General features: G+C 43.0%; 1 protein-coding gene across 1 annotated transcript in view; it reads right to left on the bottom strand.

Annotated features, from left to right (window-relative positions):
• fkbp16 (FKBP prolyl isomerase 16) overlaps positions 1-18419 on the bottom strand; it is a 32958-nt gene extending 14539 nt beyond the window's left edge. Inside the window, exons 1-3 of the mRNA XM_084364930.1 lie at positions 17826-18419; positions 17453-17622; positions 15697-15785 (exon numbers count right to left, since the gene is read on the bottom strand). Of these exons, the coding sequence (XP_084221056.1) occupies positions 15697-15785; positions 17453-17622; positions 17826-18300 (734 nt within the window). The 5' untranslated portion in view covers positions 18301-18419. The remainder of the gene's footprint in view (positions 1-15696; positions 15786-17452; positions 17623-17825) is intronic.
• Between the last annotated feature and the right edge of the window lie 916 nt (positions 18420-19335).

Raw genomic sequence — 19335 nt, 5'->3', positions numbered from 1 at the left:
ACTGCTGGAGAAAGGTCAGAGAGGCCTAAACCAGGCTAGACAAAAACATAACTACAGTTGAATATAACATCACTGTACATCTCCCCTGAGTAATAAAAACATAATGAAGAAGACGACAATCACAGTCAGTGGTATCTTCACCGGTCACTCGTCAATGGCAAACAACAGAAATCAAACAAAGGTCTAATCTACATTAATGACGTCACTAGTCAGCGGTGTTTATATTGTGTGACGTGTGTGTGGCGTGCTCGTATTTCTCGTATTGTGACTATAAACAGATCGGTGTTTTCATTCTTCTCGTGTTCCTATGAACGGTGCGATAAGGACGACAGGCTTTTCCCTCTCGTCTCGTGTGAAGTCGAGCGTTCATTATAGATGGATTTGATTCATGTGTTGTGGCTTAGCAAACTTCCTCATTAAGGTGCATGAAAGTGCCGCTGACTCATCCTGTTATCTGTCGAGCTGGCCCCTCGCCGCTCTGACTGAAAGGAAAAACTCCCTCAGAGGGAAAACAGTGGTCACTTTGACGTCACGCTCTGTGTTTTAAAAGACGGAAAGGCCAGCGACGTGCCTCGCGCTGGTTCCTATGGTTACAACCCCAGATAGTGCACTAATATGCCATAAAAAATGTGGCGTGCAGCTTTGATAATACAAAATCCCAGAGGGTTTATGAGGTTGTTTATTTTTTCACGGCGGTGGTGGAAGCAGGTCTGCTGCTGCTGTTGTTCAGTGTCTGTTTTGACTCTTCGATGGACACAATGCAGTCGGGCAAAGGAGCTTAGCTTTAATCCGGGCGCTGGTGAGACGTCACAGCTGTTTTCGCTCGCCTGTTGCCATACTAGTTAATTTGCAGCAAAACAGCCTCCCATTATCAGAGATGTCAAAACTAACTCGTTGGCTGAGCTCAGCGCAGGAGCACTCGGGTGTAGCGCTAATCACCAGTGACCCACATGACACCTTTGAGCTGCAGCCCTTGGCATGTGCTCTCCTCTGCTTTTTTGTTTTTATTTTCTCCTCCAGCAATGAACCAATGAAAGTGTGCTCGCAGGGATCAAGGGCAGCTACTGCCTACATCCTGGCTGCTGAGCTCCTCAAAAGCGTCCATATAATCTAGAGCAGATTTCCTTAGCCTGTTAAAATGAATCCAATTTCAGCCGTGGACTACCTGCAGGGCACAGAGTCGCTGTTTAATAGCAGGGAGGGATGTGTAGCTGGCAGGCCGCTTCAGACGGCGGTTACGCAACTTTATTAAACCAGCTTTAAGTACAGTACAGGCAGTAGTTATCTGCAGTCGTGAGGGTGACGGCCTGAACCAGAGCCCGTCTGAGACGTCAACCAACATCCTTATAGATACACTGTGGGGTCTTCATGCTGACATCAAGTGTGCATTGTGTGCATCTTTGAGGCCTTATAAACTGTTCAGTGCATTTCCATTCTGGTAAAACAGATAAATGACTCTCTCACTAAGAGTATCACAGAGATTATAGCAGTATATAATTCATATATATATATGAAGCATAGTAATAGAATTTGCTTCCCCAGTGGCGATCAAACCAAATTTTATGTCGCTGTCCTCATAGTCTTGGTTTAATTTTGCATTTTCCTTCTTAGTGTCTCCATTTTCCTCACTGTCTGTGGGCCTTTGTTCAGCAGCCCCAGTAAAAAAACTGTTGATGTAGTCTGCTTCTTCATTTTTTCTCTCACTAACTAGCTAATTTAACGTGACCCCCCCCCCCCCCCCCCCCCCCCCCCCCCCGACATGTACAAATTTGACCCATATACCCCATTTCATTGTCTTGTTTACACTTTTATGTAAATAAAACTAAATTTTTTGTTAAATTAAACATTATTTGCCTTAAATAAATGGCAACTGCATCACCCCCCCCTTAGTTCCTACTGGGTTTTCACAGCCCGCTGAATGACCCAAGGCCTGGTACTGGCCCACAGCCCACAGCAGCCCCCCTGCTGTACGCAACCCACTCAGCCACAATGGCTCACTTTCAGATGTGGTTTCTGATGCTGTTTTGGTGCAACATTAATTATGATGTTCCCGGGACAACACCAGCACCAAGATTTTGGATACTCCTCATTTATATATTATAAAAAATGTCACTTGATGCAACTTAAAAACAAAAAGTCATCACATCACTGTCAACAATCACTAGCAAACAAAGGTTGATGAATGATACGTATAATTATCCATCACAACAAACTTGTTTTAAATAAAATCTAATTCATCAGTTCAATCAGACTGAAATTAGTAGCGAGCTCCACCTCCCTGCAGCGAACGAAAGTCAAAGCTTTTTACCAAAACAACGGCTTCCCGCTGACTCCCAGGTGAGCAGGACAGCTTTCATATTCCACCTTATGCAATAATCTGAAATCTCTCACAGGTTCGGGCTCTGATATGTGGCAGCATCCAGATGAATAATTCTTTTTAAAAAAGTTCAAAGCTTTTGGTCTGCATCCAGGTGGATAAGAGCAATCTGTCTTACACAGAAATCACCAGAGGTCATTGAGAAAATCAGACTCTGTGTTATCTGTGGAAGATATCTTATCCCAGGATCGAGTTTAAATCTATAATCAATCAACATGAACGAGCAGACGTCGAGGAGGTGTGCACGGTGCGGTCAAGTGGCAATTTCTCACGCGGCCCCGGGGAGCGAGGTTTCAGTTTCGGGTTAAATGTGAAGCTGTAGTTAACAGCGACGACAGCTCGGCTCTTTCTTTGCACAGACATTATGTCTACTGTTTATATAAACCGAATCTCTGCCAGTTTTGGATTTCACTTCTAAACTTCAAAGCTTCCTAAGTTACGACAAATTCAGAGCGAGGAGCCAAAAATCCTTCCCTTTGAAAGATGAAAGTCCTCCTCTTCCATTACTGTTATACTCCACATAGATGTCTGCCCACTTCTGTGGACACATCAATCCCTGAGTGTTGGAGGAGTATTTTATGCTTTCTATTTAGATGAGCAATTTAATTTGCATTCGGATCAAAGATTTATTTTTTCTAGAAAGTGCGATTTGGGGCGTAAAATACGGTCGAGGCGTTCATTATCATTCAGCGGGCTTTGCCGTTCGTCTCCCTCTGTGGTTTCAGAGTTGTGGACATTAATGTTTGTGACCAGAAGCTGCTCATCGCTTTATGTACGGCATTCTGGTCGGGGGAATAAATGTCATAAAGAGATATTGATCAGAAATTAATTTCCCTTCTAGGTCCACGCTGTCACACATGCATGTGCTGAAACCAGATAACTCCCGCCGAGAAAATGTCACCTTCCCTTGGATATCATTTTGCAAATTGAGCGCACAACAAACGGACAGCAGCTATCACGCTCGCTGACTGATGATTAAATGAAATGGATCTTTAAAGCAGCACCTGTACAGCTGCACCTGACTTTTAATGTTTGGGAATATCTGAGGAGCAATTTACAGCCACATACATTACATGTTGACTTTCCTGAGGTTGTGAGCGTACATCAAACAAAACAACATTATCTTTCACTGTCGCGCTCCCGTCCACGAGACATATGACTGCCTCAGTGAGTGTGTGTCTGTTATCTAACCAATAAAGATCCAGCTTCCTTTCAGCAGCGGCGAGCTCTACCTCCCTGTGCAGCCTGTGAATCAATAGCAGCACACTGAACTACTGACTTATGAGTCAGGTTGTCACGGAGGAGCAGCCTGCGTCTGCTCTCTGAGTAAAGCAAATGTAGCGAAGCCATTAGCACGCTCCTTTAGTCTCTTTCTGGTGGCTGTGTGGGGCTATGAGACCTGGAACATTAATCACAGGCAAGAGAGAGACGGAGAACATTTCTTAGGGAGGAAGGGCTTGACTTTTCTTGACCAGAGCCAGTGGCAATGGCATAGGTCAGCCTCATCACAGAGAGCTTAGAAAGCAGACACAGGCAGTCAATTTTCAAGGAATTTCAGCCTGTTTTTCCTTTTTCCTACACAGACAAACTTCTGTTGTTTTCTTGCACAGATGAGGCGTTTTCTATACGTGAGCTCACTTGTTTTGTCCTTCAACATCTGGAGTGACAGTATGAAACATTACCGAGATGCAACTAATCCCATCAGTGCTGCAAAACAACTGAGATTATTTCATTCATAATGAGATCTACGTGGTTAATCCCCAAAGATTAATCGCCGCACATCTGATTTTGATTTTGCTGCGAGGACGTCAGCGGGAGTCTGCCAGTCATTAACTTTGAGAGGAATATTTTGGGCTTGTGTGTGTGTGTGTGTGTGTGTGTGTGTGTGTGTGTGTGTGTCTGCATGTGTGTGTGACTGCTGCAGACGACTGGTGACGAAGCAATGACGTCGGAGCGAGATGAGTCACACTCCACGTCCCCACTGTCGGTACCCCTTCATCCCCCCTAACACGGATACACACACACACACACACACCACAGCGTCACACACACACACGCACACACATACCAGCGCCACTTGTCACTCCGCTACAGATCTCCTTCCTCAAGGCTCGCAGGCAGCACTCGCCACCTCACATCCCTCCACAGCAGCTCTGCAGACTCATAAGCTTATCTTGATACACTGCCATCCGTACTTCTGCCACAGTGCATGATAAATTCAGCATGTTAACTTTGGGATACAGACCTGTTACACGCTGCTTGTGTGTGTGTGTGTGTGTGTGTGTGTGTGTGTGTTTGTGTGTGTTTGTGTGTCACTGTCCGCAAGTTACAGCTTGCCCCTCCACTTTCCCATCTGCTTCCATTCTACTGGATGTACTGGCAAATGAGCAAAAATGTACGAAGTGGGTTCATTACTGTGTCTGTTATCACAACACCGTCTGTCTGAGCTCACGTTACGGGAAAGTCGCATTCCTCGGTCGATTGAAACGTGTATCTAAAAATCGTTAAAATTTTTACAAAAAGTGACTTTTCGAAACCACATGTGACGAGTGGGACTGGGTGGTCCTGGAAGTCGAAGAAGTCCAGAAACAGCTCCTGTGTATGAGCAGCGACGAGGCAGATTGGAAGCAGCTATGAATACAAAGCACGAGTACAAGGCGGTCTGTGCTCGAAGCAAACTAGTTGGTGCAACGTGTCATAAGCAAAAGTGTTTATAGCTGCTCTGAGTGGCCACACAAAACAAAGAAAAAACAAGACTCTACAGGCATGCTAGTGGCTCTGTGAGACTGCTGTACGTGCTTTGAGCTACATGCTAACACACATGTACATGACAATGACAATACTTACATGCTAAGCAGGGATAATGTTTCCCAGGATCAACATCTTGGTTAAACTTTTAAGAGGCAACTCTTCGTCATTCTGAATACTGATTGCACAATGTAATGTCTGTAGAAAAATGACACCAATGACACACTTTCCTTGACTATGCTACTGCGTCTGCCACTGGGACCCAAGGTCGAATTACAGCATAAAGGAAGTGCGTCTGTCATTGCGCAACCAAAACAGGAAGAGACATCGTTTCCCCCGGTCACTATCCCCAGGTAACAGTGGAGGAACTGGAACAACTGCGGAAACTCTGCACTTCAAAAGAAAAAGGTTGATGGAGGAGGCAAAGAAGGCGAAGATAGAAACCGAGGTAAAACAAGAGCGAACGGACGGGCGTTCACTCAACGGAGAGAGGTCTGGTGTTGTGTTCCAATAGATCAGTACATAACAAAACCTGCCTACTTATTAACACAACTGGGTGTTTTTCTCTGCCTTTTCACAGCACTGAGATCAGGATTTGTACGTTGCTTTTTGCTTTGGACAGTAGCCACGTTGCAAACGGTGTCTTTGCAGCAGCAGCGGTAACAATGACACCATAAGAAAAATGCTAGAAGCAGTAAGAGTTTTAAAATAGTCTATTTTCGCTTTAAAGCAGCTATAAGGACCTTCCATGTTTTTTGTTGATCCCTGCGGCCCCTGTGTACAAAAATGGTTTGAGCACCACCTCCTCCTGTAGAGAAGATCCTCTTGATCTGGCTAGTGTGTGCATTTGTTTTGAAAGCGAGTAGAAGAAAGACACGCCATATTTTTTATACTATTTTTTCCTTTTTAAACACAGCCATTTCCAGGATACATGGAAATTAGGTAATGTATCTATTTGTGGCCATGTAAGAATAAAATTGTAATATAACGATGGTGCAAGCGAACTCTGTTTTAGTTGCCGTTCATCACCCAGGTCACATGTCAGCCTGCAGCTAACTGATTCGATTGCTCGGTAACAGATATTTTGTTGTGGTTAGCTAAAGTTATCGACGTTCCCTCATAATGTGTCTCAACAATAACTAGTTCACAGCAAGACATAGTTGGGTAGCAAGGCATAAACATAAAATGTTACTCAATAAGCCAGTTGCTCTGCCGTCGTATCCACTGTTGTACCACCAGGCTGCAGAGCAGAGCAGAGCGAAGCTTTCTTCCTCAGATACATACTTCTGTGGGTCATATAGAGGCACCATGATTAAATAATACATAAATAAAAAATAATTCTGACTTCAGAGAGGTGTCAGGGTTAGAGACACTGTTTGGTGTTCCCAGAAGCACCGAAGATTTCCAAATAATCTTAATTGCTTGTTTTTAATGAGGGGTTTTATATTTTGGACATTGTACATCCAAGTCGCATACAACCACACAGGAGCAACAGCAAGAGCACATTAGGTTACTTTTAAAACCTGTTCTGTGCAGCCATCTATGTTTTGTCATGCTCTACTAATCTCTCTCTCTCTCCCTCTCTGGCTGTGCGTATTGAGCACAGCAGGCATGGATGATTTAAAAAGAGTGCCTGGCTCGGGTAGGGAAGGTGCTGGTGGGGCTGAAGTGCCATCTCACGTGTGTTTCTCCCGTGTGTCCCTCCTGCTCGCCACGCTCTGGAAAACAGACTCTGTCGCAACATCGTGCGGTTATACAACAGAGCACAGCTAGTGGCACCGCGGACGAGAGGTGATGTCGGTGGAGCGTGACAGCATTTTCAGTGTTCCAGCACAGGCAGCATGTTTTGACACCAACGTATGAGAGTTACATATCAGCGGTGAGGGTAGCACAGCAGGTACAGATGGCAGCCTTTCTGATATGGGACCTAGCTGTGGTTTTGGGAAGAAGTGTTTATTTTTTAAAGTCCGAAACATCTTTTAACAGCGGCTGAGGTGTTGAAGATTGAGAAAGCGCGGTAAGAAAAAAGATGTAGGAGGCAGAGGTGCCTGAACAAAAGACTGCTCAAATAAAATAAACAGGCTTGATGAAACAGAAATTACAGTTATATGATAAGCTAAAGCTCCAATTTGCATTTGTGTGACTGTACATCTCCTGTTTGTCTTAGGTGACAGTCGCAGTAAGAAGTGTTTGGTTTGTATCAAGTTGGCTAATGTCCCGTTTACTCTTATATCATATTGTGGGTTTTAATTTGCATGTAATGACACAACAGGCCTCTGTTGAAAACTTGCCCAACTCAGTCAACACCTTCCCCTGATTGAGCAACAGAGTTAGCAGGGACGAGGACCGCAATGCTTTGGTGTCGAGCGGGGAGAAAATGGGGGACAAAAATAAATAACAAGTTCAGACAAAGCGGTGTAAAACTAGCTCCAACCAGTGTGGCGGTCACGCAATACAGAGCCAACTTGCCTCCACCGAGTGTTATCTGCTCTAAAAATAGACTATCTACCTAAAATTCAATAAAAGCACAGTTCAGTTGAGGAGATTTACAGTCCCACTTAATCGCCCCTGACCACTGAAAGCAGAAGTAACTGAGGGCAGAGCTATATTACAACCCAGGCTGTGTCGATGAGAGCGATAAGCTTGCTCGCAGTAGAAGGGAAAAAGGTAAACATCCAGGGAGATTAGATGAGGAACATGCACAGTTCAAACACTGGTCTGAGTGGGAAAAATACTGCAGCGGAGCCAAAACAACCCCCCATCTCGTCTTCATAAGTAAAACAACGAGTCGATTCTGTTCAGATTTAAGTTTTTACATTTCTTTTTTTGGCTTCAAATCAACACGTGAATCGTCAAACTTCTGTGGCAGCGGTTGTCGTCAACAGAAGACAGCGTGCTGATTGAGAACAGATCTTATCTGAAGCGTGCTACAGCTGTCGGTGCTTGCCGGCCTGCTCCTGGAGCGTGAGGTCTGGGTGTGGTTTCTAGTCAGCCTGCTGCGACTGTGTCGGGAAACACACACACATACACACTCACACACACACACACACACACACACACACACACACACACACACAGCCCAAAAGCCACAGTCAAACTTGTTTAGGTCACGTGAGCAGGCAGCCAAGAGTTCAGCTGTTCCTGGAATACTTTCTAATTGATGACAAATAGGAAAACAAAGAAATGCTCTTCATGTTGACACCCAGAGAGCGATGCGGATAAGACCGGCTTAGATTCATCATTGTGTTTTCCAACAGAGGAGCGTCTCAAAGGTCACATTATTCATTTGACCCAGGTGGCTGTGCTGAGTGAGTCATACCACCTTAAGCACAGAGAGGAACTCCACCTCGCAGATTTTTCTGAGTGGACGACTGGCTTACGTATCTGGAGCGAGGGGAGGAAGGGCTCGGGTGCATAAAAGTGACAGACTCCAGTCCGGCTCTGCGGTGAGTGAGTCACTGTACCTGTCTACTGGCAAGTGTCTGATTAAATGAAAAACAGAACTGCCAGTTCTTGGTTGCATCATACTACATCCGGTGATGAGAAGAGAGATGGCTTTAAAAGAACACACACAATTAATCCACCATTTAAATAAATGCTGGCACACACATGCTAAGCAGCTTTTCTGTAACGTCTATAAAGAGGCTGAATGTGTCACAAGTCCCTGACATTTCTCACTTCATTCAAGGGTGGCTTCGCCTACACAAGTAGCATCACTCACCATCCATTGATCGCACTGCTAACTTGAAACTTTCTCGTGTTGATACTTTGCTCAGTGAATCTCTCTGTCCACATGCCTTCCTGCCCTGAAAAATGTCATTGTTACCTTTCACAGCTGCATTCCCCGCTGGTATGGGTGTGCCTCGGTGTGAGGCTTCGACACACGCCAACTCCTTCAAGAGTGTCAACAAAGATTCCCCTTGAGCTCATTCCCAAGAAGACGATTCAGTGGTCAGAGCATGTTCACTATTAGATCTGGGTAAATATTTCTTACTGCATGTCAAACAACGCTCGCACACAGACTCCAATTAAATATGTTTTTTAAAAATGATTTGGCGGTATCGAGATTGTGACCTAATCCAAATAATTCTGACATGATGACATTCTAGTTTGGATGAAAACATTGTCTGATGTAATGGCTCGTCATGCAAAACATGTTCGTGTGCAGACATGTTGATACAATTCTTGACTTTTTGATGGGATTTCTTTTTTTTATAGGTCGTAAATGATTTAACTTTGTGGTTATTCTTTTTTTTTTTAGCCATAATACAAAGTAGTCGGTCCACATCATTAGCCCAGGATTGAATATCCCAACAACTACAGGATATATTAGCAGCACAGTCTACAGCTATTGGATGGATGGCCACTTTACGCTGACGTCACTCTCGGTGTTATAAGGTCAAATGTCATGCTGCTCTGTTCCAGGCTGTAAGTCATATAAACATAAGGAATCTGACAAATTATTATCGTTTCACTGTTTGCTAGTTGATCAGCAACTAAAGTGAAAATTTGGAGAGACATTGGCCGGTAAAACAACATATCTGTTAATAACCCATTAGCGTCAACGCACATCTTTGACACGTTTATTTAAGCCTTGAGGTGAAACACACCGGATGTGTAATCAAACTGTAACGTTAGCTAGTAAGTGGTTGGATGCTAACATTAGCTAATGGGTTATCAAATATGTGGTTTTCCCCTGAAATATGTCCCGATGTCCCTCCAGATGTCGCTATCTGTTGTCTTTTCACTTGCTGATCAATCAGGAAATGTTGAAATGACAATGACTTGTCAGCTTCCTGTTTCAACAAACAACCTGAAACGCAGCAGTACAACATTTGTGATGTCAGAGGAAAATGGCTGCCTCGTAAATACGGCCCGTTGCAATTACATTTGGCTCACACATTCATTCCTCGTTAGAATGAATCGTAATAACTTCGAATAATATCTGACTTCTCCTCAAGTGCTATCATCAAGACGAAAATGTAATTTGGCCAGTTCTTTGGTAGCCTTGCAAATGTTAGCATACTAACACGCTATACTAAGATGGTCAACATGGTAACCATCACACCTGCTTATCATCAGCATGGCAGCATTGTCAGCTTTAACATTAGCTGTATGTAAGTACAGCCTCACAGAGCTGCTAGCATGGCTGACGACTCTAAGTCTTATTTGATCGTATATAATGTCTTCATCTTTTTATCTTGCCCAATTCCTGAAAAATAATTGTTTGATTCAATCTATGATGTATTGCATCTACTCTAAGCTTTTAACACTGTCCACTATCTACTGCTCACTGTGACAGCCTGGCAGTCTGACAAAACAAAAAACCACAAACACGCAAGATCAAATAAACAGTAACAGATGATTAATGTTGGGCAAAAACCATCAGTCATCAAGGCTAGAGTAAAGGTACTTTCCCACGAACTGAAGCTTCACTTAACTTGCTCCACCCTGAATCTGTACTGCCTGATCACTAGGTCTGGTGTAATCAAGGCTTCAACAGCCTTCAGTCCCACCTCCTCCATGGTCAAAAAGAGGGAGATTCCTCCCTCTCCTCCAACAGTAGGACTTGTTTTTCTTGATGATAGCCATCTGGTGTGTCCTCGGTGTCTCTACTTTTCCATGACATGGTGTTTGTTGAGTTATGGGATTATCTGCTTCAGTTGCATGTTTGTTGTTCCCAGTCTCTGCAGGTATTTTATTATCTTGTACTCCATCAGGGATACACCAGGGTTCATTTCTGGGTCCCTTACAGTTCTTTCTGTAGATGCTACTACCTGGTTAAAATGTATATTTCACACTAAAACCCAGCAACTCAGCTGAGCTGACCACATTAAAAAAATGTCTTGAGGACATAAAATGACACAACTTTTTTCTTCTTTTCTCTTCAATTATTTGGATATTAATTTTCCATTGATTAACCTGGATCACATGCTATAATACTGTGATGTTTCAGAGTACTATAATTCTGATGTTAACGTTTTACAACTTTTCTCAACATCCCCTCGACTTACCTACTGCAAAACAATACATACTTTTAATATCTCAGATGTTGGCCAGTTAGTGCAGATTGGTGCTGTTACTTGCAAGTACAAATACTTTGTTACTGTACTTTAGTAGATTTTCAGGTATCTCTACTCGAGTCATTATTTTTTTGACAACTTTTTACTCTTACATCCCACAACACAAATATCTGTACTTTCTATTCCTTTTCATTTCCAAACCAGGCGTACTTTAGTTTTAATTCATTTGAGGGTCACTGCATGGCGCCTTCCCAACATCACAAGACGGATTTCAACCTGTCAGTGCATATCACGCACGGCAGATGTAGCAAGATGAAACAACGTAAGAGACGTAACGAGACGGAAACAAGACAAAGAGGGAGGCTGGAATGAGGCGAAAATGCGTGTTAGTGTCTCGTATCTTCAGAGACCCAGGCAGCCCTCTGCATGGATTTTCTTATCTTCTGAATTTGTTGCTGTGCTTAGGATGCTTTACCTAACCAAAATGTCGAAATGTGATGTCCTGATGACCTCTGACAGTTTGTTAAGGAATCAAATTCAATCGTAGCCTAATGGTTAAGTCGCATGCCACATAAATGTCCACAGTTTGATTTTAGCTGGGGACCTTTGTTGCGTTTCATATCCCTCTCTCTCTTTTGCCCTGTGCTTCCAATCTATATCTTCTCAGTCTAGTATCAAATAAAAGTAAAAATCCCCCCAAAAGGTCCGTCATGCCCTCACACCTGATTGCGTTAGGGAACAACCAACCGCCCACTGCACAGATCGACCCAAACAAAGTAAAGTCTACAAAGTTTTTTCATGTTGGCACCTGCTGGAGTCGACAATTGTGATTGATTCTTTTATTTTTTTGTGCAGTTTTAAATTTACCAATCGGTCATTTGTGGTTGAAGTGTTTTCCTTGTTGAACAAATGAACAAAAACATGTTTCAAACTGTTAATTCTCCTGTGTATAAGGTTCATGTGGACTTCTGTGCATGTCATATGTTTTATTTTTGTACAAAATAAACTTGAACTGCAGCACTAATCGTAAAAAGCACACACTCCCCTTGTGACACATTATTACGACAGTAGTGATTAACTGGCTGACAATGTCCATCTGGACTTGGATTAAACTATTAATTTAACTATGACACATCCCTGTGGTTTTTATTAACTCCACCTCAACATGCGCCACTGAGGTAGTAAGTACGGTGACACCTTTGCTGGCGGTGCCGGAGGTTTAAGCTTCTGTTTGTTGACAGCCAGCCAAAGTAACCTTAAAATGTGTTGCACTCACATATGGCTGGAAACGCGGTTGTGCTTTATACTGTATAATAGAAGTAGAGGTCTGGGAAGTATAGTTTTATTCAAATGAAAATAAAGCAGCTGCCAGTGACACTTAATGCTGTTGACTTTGGGGTGGTGCAGGGCTGATGAGGCAGACTCCCTCTGGCCCCTGGAGGGTTTATGAGTGTTAAAGTTGCGCCTGTCCAGCGATCAACAGATGTTACCTTCCACTTCTCTCTGATAATGACCTACTGACTGAGGGGGGCAGTCTGTGTCTCTGACTAAGTGGTATTTCTCAGTGGGGAAGTGTTTTGACGCAAGCTGCTGTTCCCTGAAAAGGAGAACGTGATGGAGTTTGTCGTCATTTCTCTTTTTTCAAACTCTCACAACTTTAATGACACGGGGAAAAACATCAGTGTTTCTTGCAGCAGACTTAGTCCTGACCAATTCATCAGTCGTAATCAATCAGGTAAACGCTCCAGACTTTTCCAGGAGTTTCATTATCCTCTCATTCACCTTTTTACAGCTCTGATCACATCAGGCGCTGCGGCTCGCCCATCACCCACACACTGAGCTACAGACCACTCTGCTGTGCTGAATCACGCCGTCTGACCGGCTTCGCGCACTGTTCTGATAAATAACTGTCGAGAGCTCTTAGCAGCGCTGTTTGCAACAGGCAACTGACAGAGTTCAATCAATGCATCTGCCAGAAAACACAGAGCGGCTAATGAGATTTCCCCTCATTGTCTCGCTGTCATTTTGCAGCACAGACACGCTGAGCCTGTCAAATCTACTCTGAAACATGATGTCTGTCACTGCTTGTGATCCTTAATTTTTGTCAGCTTATTTGCTCTAATAATTTATTTATTAAATACTTTTGTAAAAGCAGGTTAAGTAGATGTTTTTTCCAGAAAAACATGTCATTAACGATGAGGGAGTCTTATCATTATCATTTTGGGAAAAATCTCTTATTTGCTCTCCTTCCAAGAGTTAGAATAAAAGATCGTCTATTTCTGTATGGCAAATGTGAAGCAACAGTCTGCAGCCAGTTAGCTTAGCTTAGTACAAAGATTGTAAACGGGGAAACAGCTAACCTGACTCCGTTAAAAAGGTAACAAAATCTGGCTTTTGGCTCCTAAGGCTCAGTAGATAACACAGTTTGGTAAATGCATACCAAAACAAAGTGTGAAAACAACAATTTGCTGTTTTACTAAAAGTTACATGTTTTACTATTTCTTCGCAGTGACTCCTAACTTCTTGAAATCTTTGCTTGTCTTTATACGCCTTAGTTTATACGGATTAAACTAACAAAATATAACCTGTTAATCAGAGTTTTAGAGGTGTACGGTCGCCCTGCATACAGTCATGCTAAGCTATGCTAACTGCCTGGCGATGGTAGCTTCATATTAAAAGGTGCAATGTGTAAGAAGTGGCCACATGTCGAATTCATAATTACAACAAATAGAGGGAAGCATTTCACCGGAGTTAGCCCTTAACGCTGCTAACAGTAGCTACCATTCGCTAGTTAGCTCAGATAGCAATGGAGCACCAGGGAAGTGCTTATACTGCTAGCACGGGAGCTTTGGACCAGTACAGGTCAGGGCTGGCTGGTTGGCATGCTGACTTCAGTAGATATCTCTTTATCATAACATGTCACATTCTGTTGATACTTTTTGAATGTTTGCAGATAAAATTCTTACATTTTGCACAGATATTTCAGTGATCTTTTTCGTTTATCTCTCGTCAAGAAAGAAAAAGCCCCTCAACAGATGCTTTCACAGGGTTTAGAGACAGAAGATTTTTTTCCATTACTGGCAGATCTTTTTTAAGTTTACTTGAGTTTGTAACACGCTGCTTTCTCATTATGTAACAAATGTATTCAACCTCAGAAATAGGAGAAAATCACATTCGGAGCACAGAGCAACCTCAGTAACTGAATCATGTTCAAAGGGCTGGCACAGAGCTCTGATTGTCTACCTTATGGTTCAGCTAAATTTGACTCCGCAGCACACAACCCTAATCAGCTGCATCAAAACAATCATTAACTAACCTCCCGCCGCCTCTCCCCCCTTTTCTTGGCCTCATTCGCCGCACACGACAGAGGGCGAGACTCCAGACAACACCTCGGAGACTCCTCGCTCTCACCTCGCACACCCCCGTGTCCCATCATCCCCTCCGTAAAACAAACAAGAGCTCACAGACGGGAGAGGCTGAAACACTATAGTGCACACACTGGAACAAAAACATGATTTCCCAACCAAATGTTCAGTACATTTGATTATTGTGCTGTCAACAATGTTCAGATGTACTGCCTTTTTTGTTTCAGCCTGTAAAATTGGATGAGGATAATACATTTAGCTTTTTATCCTGAACCTTTCTGAGGCTTTTACTGCCACATGATAATTCTGGGCACATGTTTGTTTTTATGCATTACTCCTCTGTACAGCCACTCTGTTAATGGTACAGTATGCCCTGCATGTAGCACAGCACATCCTAAAAAGACTGCAGGTAAACACTTTCCCAGCTTTTATTTTAACAACATTTTGCGTCCACTCACACAGCACACGTGGCTGAAAATATCTAATAATGTTTAATTTACTCTAACGGGTGTGGGCTCATAAAAACACTGGCATACAGTTGATAATATCGCGTTCAGAAATCAAATTAATGGTCACACTTTTGCTAATATACAGTGCATCAGCGTCTCCTTGAAAAGCCTTACAGCAGCGGGAACTACAGAAAGTAATTTGCAACATAATCAACCGGCAAACAAATTAAATCCCATTAAATCTCCCTCTAGTCACACCTCAAAATACTTTTCCTTCAAACATTTTCACTGATATGTAATCTCATCAAATCACTGCGCTGCATTAAAGCCTCATTCTAACATGTTCGGGTTCCCTAAAGCAAACATTAAAACTATAAACAATCAGTTCTCGTCAGCCAGCCTCCTCTGTGTTTATCCTGGCTCTTTAACGGTGTAAAAGGTTATAAACCATTGGCTGTAATACGAGTGCAGTCTTCCCATAGGTTGGGAGGTTACAAACACACCATTGATAGGCCGCCTCTGAATGGTGTTAGGAGGAAGCCATCTGCTCCTGTTTATGGTTCATTAACCCCGCTACCCCTGGATGACCAGGCTGCCCCCGCAGCAACAGGTATAAAGAAGCCTGGGCCTCTTGTTGAGATGATACTTCGAAACAATTATAACTGGATAAGTCTCGCTTCTGCTTCTACGTGCTCCTTAATTCAACAGTTTATCATTAAACTTCAAAGCCTTACCTTCCCAGAAGTCCATAAGCATACTGTGAATCAGCCAGCAGTAACGTGATCTCACCCCTCTGCATGGATAGGACACACTCCTCCAGGGCCTGCAGGTGTCAGAGAACAATGTGTTATTAACTGACAGAGCTTTTTGCATAATTACACAGAATACATTTAAGCACGACTTTGAGTTGTGCATTTTAATGTCCTTCATTGACTAAAACATCTGAAGATGAATTTCAAGTTTTGAAGCATGTTGACCTGCTTTTCTTTTAGCAGCGGTAGCCTGAGGGATGACAAATGTTGGAAGGGGGATCAGATTATAATATGAATATATGTTGGATTGCTGTAAAATTTGGTGGACATATTTGTGGTTTTCACAGGATTTATGGTAATGATTTTGGAGACCCCTTAACATTTCCTCCAGCACCACCGACATTTTTTACATTTTAGCTACTGGATGGATTGTCATGAATCTTGGTACGTACACACACATCCTCCAATACTTTGGTTTGTATTCATAGACTGTATATAAAGTAGTGGACGTACTGCGACATCATTGTTTTAGACTTCTGTTTTGAAGCCTTGAGTTTGGAGTGATGGGGAGGTGACCGTATGTGGATGAGCACATGGATACACAATGCAATGCTTCTGTAGGTTGAATCACAGTGACGCCGCGCTGACAACAGTCACATCCAGGCAGACAACTGGTGGTTGATTTGCATTTGATAAATCAGCTACTTTGTTTAATTCTGTTGTCAATTTCCATAACGTCTAAAGATATATATTTAAACACAATGGTCAGACCTATCTGACATTTCTGCTGTGCGTATTTTACATACCATGTTGCTTTGCTAGCTTCTTACATCGGCCAACAGCAACATCTCGGACTAAACTCAGGCTGTCATTGTCTTTAACCTGAGGCCGATAAATAGATTTCCAACCACACATTACTGAAAGTGTTCTCATTAATGATTCATAAAATCATCAAACATGCATTTTAGATGGATTAGATGTATACACTTTGAAATAACATCATTAAACAAGACAGTTTTCAACTTGAAAGTTGTGATTCACAAAAGCTGCGATGGTTCTGCTCTGATTAATGTCAGCCTTCGTAACTTGATCTGTAAACGTGTCAATCACAGGGTAGCCACACCCTACAGCTGCCCTGCTTTATCGTCTGTTTAGCTGTAAATGAGACTATAATTCACAAAATGAACATCATGCCGTATTGGTGAAGACTTGAAACTAGCGATTGAGACCATAAACTAATTTTGAAACCGTTTAGTGAAGTAAGAAATCAAGTAAGAAGTAGAGTCATTTTCTCATAAGCTTATATACAATTGGACCAGTGGAGTTGCCCCCTGCAGGGTTATACTGTCTATGTTTATAATCCATAAAACCAATGTTCCCATCAGCCTTAGCTGCACTTTGTGTTTTGCAATTTTTAAATGAAAATTTAAATTGGAGCATGCTAACACGCTAAGCTATGGTGGTGAAAATGGTTCAACATCAGCAAGTTAGCACTGTCATCATGATGTTAGCATGCCAACGTTAGCATTTTGCAAGAGCTAGCTGGCTGTAGACTCTGAAGAAAACTGAAGAAAACTACCCAAAATGACCTTGATGTGGGGCACAAGCCCAAACCTGTTGCTTTAAACCTGTTAGTTTAACAATTAAGTTGTTCTTTATACTTCAAGTGTCGCTGGAGCTTTGACCTCTTTGGAAAATTAACCTGTCAGACAAAACTGCAGGGTTAAAACCTTTTTACCTGGTTTACATCTCCCTCTCCAATAACAAAAACCAGCTTGCAGTCCTTCTCCACCACAGTGCGGTCCTCCAGGACACACTGCATCTTCACAGTGACCTCCTGGCCCCAGGCTGGTAGCAGGGCATCCGGTGCACTGGACTCCAGCACCTTCTTCCTCAACAGCCGGTCCTCTGAGTGAGGAAAGAAGAGAAGGTTGTGTTCAGCAGGGAGGGATAATCTGCTAGCTGTTGGCAAACATGTGTTCAGAAAGAGCCACAAACACATCAAGCTTGATTTCAAACATTTTTAATCACGTTTATTCTAGTTAGGGATAAGTTAGTGATGCAATACCAAGTCTAAAGAGTGTCTCCACCGTCCTCTGATGTAGTCTCACCTGCGATGTCCTGCCAGTCTTCTGCCATGAACAGCTCCTCAAAGGTCGAGGAAGTCCACTCCTTCAGAGCGTATTCAGGAAAGAGACTCTCTGCTGAGCTATCCCTCTCCAACACATCATCATCCTCCGATGGGTCTTGGAATCGCACCATTTTCCAGCTGTTTGTTTTTCTCAGTTTCCTCTGTTCCTTGCATGCTGTGCCTCCACTTTCTCGCACAGGATCAGAGGGGCTTTTTATCTCCGTGCTTTCACTCCCACCCGCACAGCTCTCCGTTTCAACCTGCTCCTTCCCCAACAGCTCCTCGCCTTCTTCTGCAGACCCACAGGGCGGCGAGGTGTGACTGTCCCCATCAGCAGTCTCAGAAATGGCCCCTTGTACCTCAGGCTCTGTGGGCTCCACCGCAGAGTCTTTGAGCTCTTCACAACACGGCTCTGTCTCCATTTCACTACAGAGAGCGATGGACACCGTCTGCATTAGTCTGCAAAAGAGATGATCCTCCTTGTCCAGCCAATCTTCCACTTACAGTAGGTGCAGGTTAGTAATTCTGTTGTGAACCAACTTCTGCAAACCTAAAATCTGTCAAAACAAACAGGATATATCCACAGTGTGATACATGTTGTGTTTCAATAATCCAACTCAGAGTGCATCCCTAAATCCCCGGCTTCATCTACAGTTTTTTCTCCAGGGGGGGCAGCCACGTAGTTTCTGCAGTTCTGTTGCACTTTGACCTCCCCTCTCTCCTGCCCGTGTCCGCCTTAGTCTACAAAGTCCAGTGAGCGACAAAAAAATGATCAATGTAAAGAAACTGCGCAGCGCAACGAAGCACTCCCAGCCAGCAGGCTTGTGCAGTGGTAATCTGCAGGATTAGAAGAGAAAAACCTAATCTGCCAGAACGTCTGTAAGCTTCTTAATGACTTCACCGTTGTGCTCCATAACGCAGTTTCCATGAACGCAACCTACCAATAAGATCTCGGGGGATACAGGCTCTAACTTAATTTGCCTCGAGTTGCGTCTGGAGATTTCTGCTTTCACTTTTTAAGAAGTGCCACAACACTGCAGGCTGTAAAGGTGACATTAGATTACATATTAAATACAGTGCTGTTACGGTGCGAAGCTGCCGGAGGATACACATGTCACACCATGTGTATGACTCATTCACAATTTTTTCTTGAAAACTGAAACAAATGTTCTGTTTTTTTAACCCGTGAAGGTAATTAAAAGATGTTTGTTCTTTCAGGTTCATCGAGAAAATAAATTGACCTACATTTTTCCTAGCCTTAAATAATTACAGATAAATACTGTAATTTAACCGGGAGGAGTTTTGTTCTTTCGGTTCAAAAGACTGTGACAAGTTCAAGAAAAGTGAGGTTTCTGTTTGATATAACGACAACAGGCCGGAGATAACATTGATTAAAGTGTTGCGAAGCTAAAGCTCTAGCAGACTTTATGAATCTGTCTTACAGCAAACGACTGGAACAGAAAACATACAGTCGTTAAGTTGATGCAACG

The sequence above is a fragment of the Pagrus pagrus genome, assembly GCF_965226575.1.
Source record: "Pagrus pagrus genome assembly, chromosome: 10".
Classification (NCBI taxonomy): Eukaryota; Metazoa; Chordata; class Actinopteri; order Spariformes; family Sparidae; genus Pagrus; species Pagrus pagrus.
The sequence above is the reverse complement of the archived record's forward strand: the minus strand, read 5'-3'. Positions and strand labels throughout refer to the sequence as shown.